This window comes from Plasmodium cynomolgi, chromosome 1 (assembly GCF_000321355.1).
Source record: "Plasmodium cynomolgi strain B DNA, chromosome 1, whole genome shotgun sequence".
In the NCBI taxonomy this organism is placed as follows: Eukaryota; Apicomplexa; class Aconoidasida; order Haemosporida; family Plasmodiidae; genus Plasmodium; species Plasmodium cynomolgi.
In genome coordinates, this window is record NC_020396.1 from 654,477 (window position 1) to 659,298 (window position 4,822).

Genomic DNA, 4,822 nt, shown 5'->3' on the forward strand with positions numbered 1-4,822 from the left:
AAAAAAGGAGTAATAAAATGAAAAAAAAAATTGTGGCGCGCGGAGGAAGATACAGAAAAAAATTACACAGCGGAGTTGAGATATGTACAGTGCAGTACAGTACAGTGCAGCACAGCACAGTATGGTGTAAATAAAAATGGAGATCCGTCCGTCGGGTTTCTCCCCTTCGGGGAAAGGTAACACTTGGGTGTGTGGGTGAGGGGCACACATACGCGAAAGGGGAAGAGGGCGGGGGGATTTTGTTATTTAAAAAAAAGGGGGGGGAGGGAAGTAATGGTCACCGGGGTTGGACCCACATAACGAGCGGTGGGACAACTGCGATTGGGGGGTAGACTCACAGGGGTGGCGCTGCTCCTGTACCAATGCCGCATTCATCGCTTCACCCCTGGGTGGTGGCCCGGCGGCAGCTGGAATGGAGAGTCACGTAAAAGCTTTCGATGGACTTCCACAAAAGGCAGAGGTGGTAGCTCCTACCGGGAGGAAAAAAACCATTGCTCACACAGAAGCCATTCTGAAGGAGGAAATTCATATCCTCGTCTCGCCAAATTTTTATTTTCATTTTTTTTAAGTCATTAAAAAACAGTAGGTCATCAAATGTCAGTTTCTCCCCATGAGAGTGTCCTTCTCTCCTGTGGTTCTTCTTCCTTCTGCTGTCCTCATCGTTTATCCTCCTTTCCAATTCTTCATTACAGAAGTGAATAAATTTGGATAGATACTCGTCGTAATCTGCATCGGAGCACCAGTTGTTACCACTAAACTTGATGTTTGCCGATCCTTTGGTGTCACTCGTCTCGGTTTTACTTCCCTGAATGCTCAGCTTCTCTCCGTGATTATCGTGTGTGAATTTATTAAAAAGGGCAGAGTCCACTACTTCAAACAGGGCACTATTCATGTTGTGACCCTCTCGGTAAAGGTGGCTCTGCGTGAGGCTTTTCATTTGCACCGAGTGGACTATCTCGTCTATGTCCGCGCAGTTGAACAGAGTCGTCAGGACGGACAGCGCCAGCGTGTCGACGGGGGTGTGGGAGCCACTGTGGGAGCAACTGTGGGAGTCACCGAGCCAATCCCCATTGCGGGCCTCGCAATCGTCATTACTTTTGCCACCCCGGGCGTTTAATCCCGACCTCCCCTTCCTGAGCGACTTCAACAAGTGCTCGTACTTATCCGTGGCCCCGGGGTGCAGCGCGTTGAAGTGGCTGTTGAATTTGTGTCTGAAGGGGGCGTACTCCAGGGGGGGCGACGGCGCTGTCCAGGGGGAAGGCGTTTTCGAGGTGTGCGCCGTTGTCGAGGTGTCCGCCGCTGTCGAGTTGTGCGGCGCTGTCGAGTTATGCGGCGCTGTCGAGGTGAGTGGCGTTCTCGAGGGGAGCGGTGTCCTTCGCGGGGGCGACCCTCTCTGCATCGGCAGCCGCCTTATCGTCGAGGCTGCCCCCCGCGTGTATTTTGCCACGTAAAACTCGAAGAGCCTTCGGCGCGTGAACAGGTTGGGGAGATGGAAATGGATGACCTTGTCGAACCGCTTGGATCGCACGAGCGCGGAGTCTAGCATCTTGTACCGGTTGGTGGCCCCGATAAAGAGGATAAATTTCCCCGCTCGGTGCTTCCTCAGGTTGAACAGCTCCTCCACCTCCTGCAGCGTGAGGTCGTTGTTTAGGTAGTACTGCATAATTTCGTAGCCGTCCCGTTCTCTCGGGGGGGGGCCATGCCCGCTGGGGTGGCGATCACCGCTGGGGTAGCGATCACCGCTGGGGTGGCGATCACCACTGCTGTATGGATCCCCCCCGATGTGCCGCTTCACGTGATCCCCCCCGGTGTGCCGCTTCACATGGTCGTCGCTTGCACACTCGCTGCGCCCCTCTGCAGAGTCCGCTCCCGGCGCGACGATCTCCATGAAGGCTCTCCTGACGGTAGAAAAAAAGCCCCCTTTCTCCCGACCGCGAGATGCCATGAGGAACTGCTCCCGGTTGTACTCATGCAAAGAATCGATTTCTATCAACAGCTGGTTCAACGTCTGCGTGTACTCATGGTTGGCGTTGTTCCCCCCCTCGTTGTTCATGCATCTACTCAAGCCAATGCTATCTATCTCATCAATGAACAGAAGAACGGGTCTGGAGTTCCGTTTGGCTCTCTTAAAGTGGTTCCTTAATTTGGATGCCCCGTTTCCGATGTATAACTCTATGAAGGTTGATCCTGAGAGGTGAATGAACTCTACATCTAGCTCTCTCGCTATAGCTTTGGCTAACAGACTCTTCCCTGTTCCTGTCTCTCCAGTAAATAAAAGGGTGTTATAACCAGATAGGTTGAAATTTTCTGGAAATATACTCGAAAATAAGAGAAAAAATAAAACCCCTTTAATGTCCTTCTTTGTCTTATCATTGAGGATAATATCACTCAAGGAGGTACCCTTACTTGTGCTGTGCAAAGAGCAATCTGTATTGGTAAAGGGTGATGAAAATGACAAATTCCTCTCATAGAAATAGAAAAACGTTGCCAAAGAAAGACTGTAAGTAACTAAATCAAATAAATTTCTTTTAATAATTTCGACAAAGGATAACTTCATCGTTTTTTCATCTAATTTTATTTCCACATTTTCGTAAATTTTATTTTTCAGTAAAAATTTCATTATGTAATCATTATAAAAAATTGTGTACATATTAGTCGTCTCTTCTTGTGAGGATGGAGTTGGATTAGATACCACTTTGCTTGAATTGAACAGATTTATGTTCGTCCCCGACTTGGGGAGAGTTGCTTTACTTAACATATACGTGAATGTGTTATTGGATGGGTTGAATAGGATCGTTTTAACGTTATTCTTCTGTACATTGTGAAAAAAATGACTGTAGTCTTTGGAGATTGCTGTATCGCTAATACCTCCTGGGGAGAGGAAGGTACTGGTGAAATACTTCGTTACGTTAAGGTAGTAATTGTTTATGTAGGCTGCTATTCTCCCTTTCATTTTGTAGTAGAGGTATCCACATGATAGAACACTCAACGGGATCAACCAGTACGACTTGTTATTCCGCAACGTTTCGAACAGGAGGTAGATGTAGTTTTTTCCGAAATTGTCGCAGTTGTCCTCCAGGAGTTCCTCACCTCGTGGTCGGTCTGCCGTTTGAGCCTTCTGCGAGTTGGGCCTTTTGGGTTGGGCTTCTCCAGGTGGGGCTTCTCCAGGTGGGGCTCCTCCAGGTGGGGCTTCTCCAGGTTGGGCTTCTCCAGGTTGGGCTTCTCCAGGTTGGGCTTCACCAGGTGGGGCTTCTCCTGGTGCGACTTTTCCTGGTTGTGCCTCTCCTGGTTGTTCCCCACCTTTGTCTAGATCTTCACCGTCCCCTTTACACCCAATCGGGTCCTCCCCTTTACACTCAATCGGGTCCTCCTCTTTACACTCACGCGGGTCCTCCTCTTTACACTCAAGCGGGTCCTCCTCATTACACTCAATAGGGTCCTCCCGCCCCAGCCCATGCTCCAACTCATGCTCCACCTTCCTCTGCAAAATGATGGAATAAAACATATTTTTTATGGCCAATACGAATAGGTAGCAAAATAGGTACTCATTTGCCTCAACATCTGCTAAGTGTTTTTGAGTTTGAAGTATTTTCTTCAGGTGGAGGTAGATCTCTCTCTCCCTGGGGGGGAATATAGCGTTCATCATTTGGTCGTAGTAGCTAGACTTGCTCTTAGCGCTATCCGATGAGACTTCGTCATTAGTGCTGACGCTGCTGCTTCCGCTGCTGTTGATGTTGGCGCTTCCATTGATGTTACCGCTGCCATTGATGTTACCGCTGCTGTTGCTGTTGTTCTTCTTGCCCATGAACAGGGCCTCCTGCTTAATGAGTTCCACCCTGGAGCTGTTCGATCTGTGCATCTTCCCCTCGCCGTTTTCATGGTCACTCAACGAGTGGGACTGCGACTGAGAGTTCTTGTACAGGTAGCTCAAGTTGATCAGGTAGTCGCTCATCACCTGCTCGATATTCGTTTTGCGTTCGTTGCGCCCCTTCATCTTGGCGGCCAAGCGGTGGCCAAGCGGTGGAGTAGCGCTAAAGCAGTGGTGGCCGAGCGTTGGAGTAGCGGTGGCGAATCGGTGGCGAATCGGTGGCGAAGCACCTTTCACGCTCCGGTTCACGCCGCTCTAACTTCGTGCACTAATTTTTTCTTTCTTCAACTTCGAGGGAGGGCTGCGCCTCTACTCGGCATACCCAGCTACACCTGCGGGGGGCCACACGGTGGGTTCAACTCGACGAAAGATGGGTTGCAATACGCAACACCCACCTACGTGTCTTCATTCGTTGGTGCGTTTCCGCCTGCGCGCGCAGCTGGGTATGCCGCGCTGAACAGGTGGCCAAAAGGGGGGTCAAAAAGGGGCCAGAAAAAGGGGCCAAAAAAGGAGCCAAAAAAAGGGCCAAAAAAAGGGCCAAAAAAAGGGCCAAAAAAGGGGCCAAAAACTAGGCAAAAACTAGGCGAAAAATTACACAAAAAAATGAAAACCAAAAAAATAAAAAGTAAAACCAAAAAAAAGGAAAACAAAAAAAAGGAGAGGCAAAAAAAGGAGCAAAAAAGGAGCAAAAAAGGAGCAAACATAGGAAGGAATCTACGAAGGAGCCACTCCGCGCGGGGCTCTTCTTTTCCCCCTTGGGTGGTGTACTCCCCGCCAAAAAATAAAAAAACACAGTCTCCGCCGCCGCCGTCGCCGTCGTCGGGGAGCGTCGCCTCGAGCTCTATACACTTAACGTCATACTAGCCGAGTGGGCTCGCGGAAAACCATTCTTATGACTAACAAAGCGTTGCTTCTTTGAGAAAAAAAATAAAATAATGAAATAATGAAATAATG

At 49.4% G+C, this 4,822-nt stretch overlaps 1 protein-coding gene across 1 annotated transcript; it reads right to left on the bottom strand.

Moving 5' to 3' along the window:
* Nucleotides 1–379: 379 nt before the first annotated feature.
* Nucleotides 380–3,994, bottom strand: PCYB_012350 (AAA family ATPase; the record flags this gene model as incomplete). The annotated part of the gene is made up of 2 exons (XM_004220741.1): nt 380–1,211; nt 1,515–3,994. 2 exons carry the CDS (start codon nt 3,992–3,994, stop codon nt 380–382), a joined length of 3,312 nt encoding a protein of 1,103 aa, XP_004220789.1.
* Nucleotides 3,995–4,822: the final 828 nt, after the last annotated feature.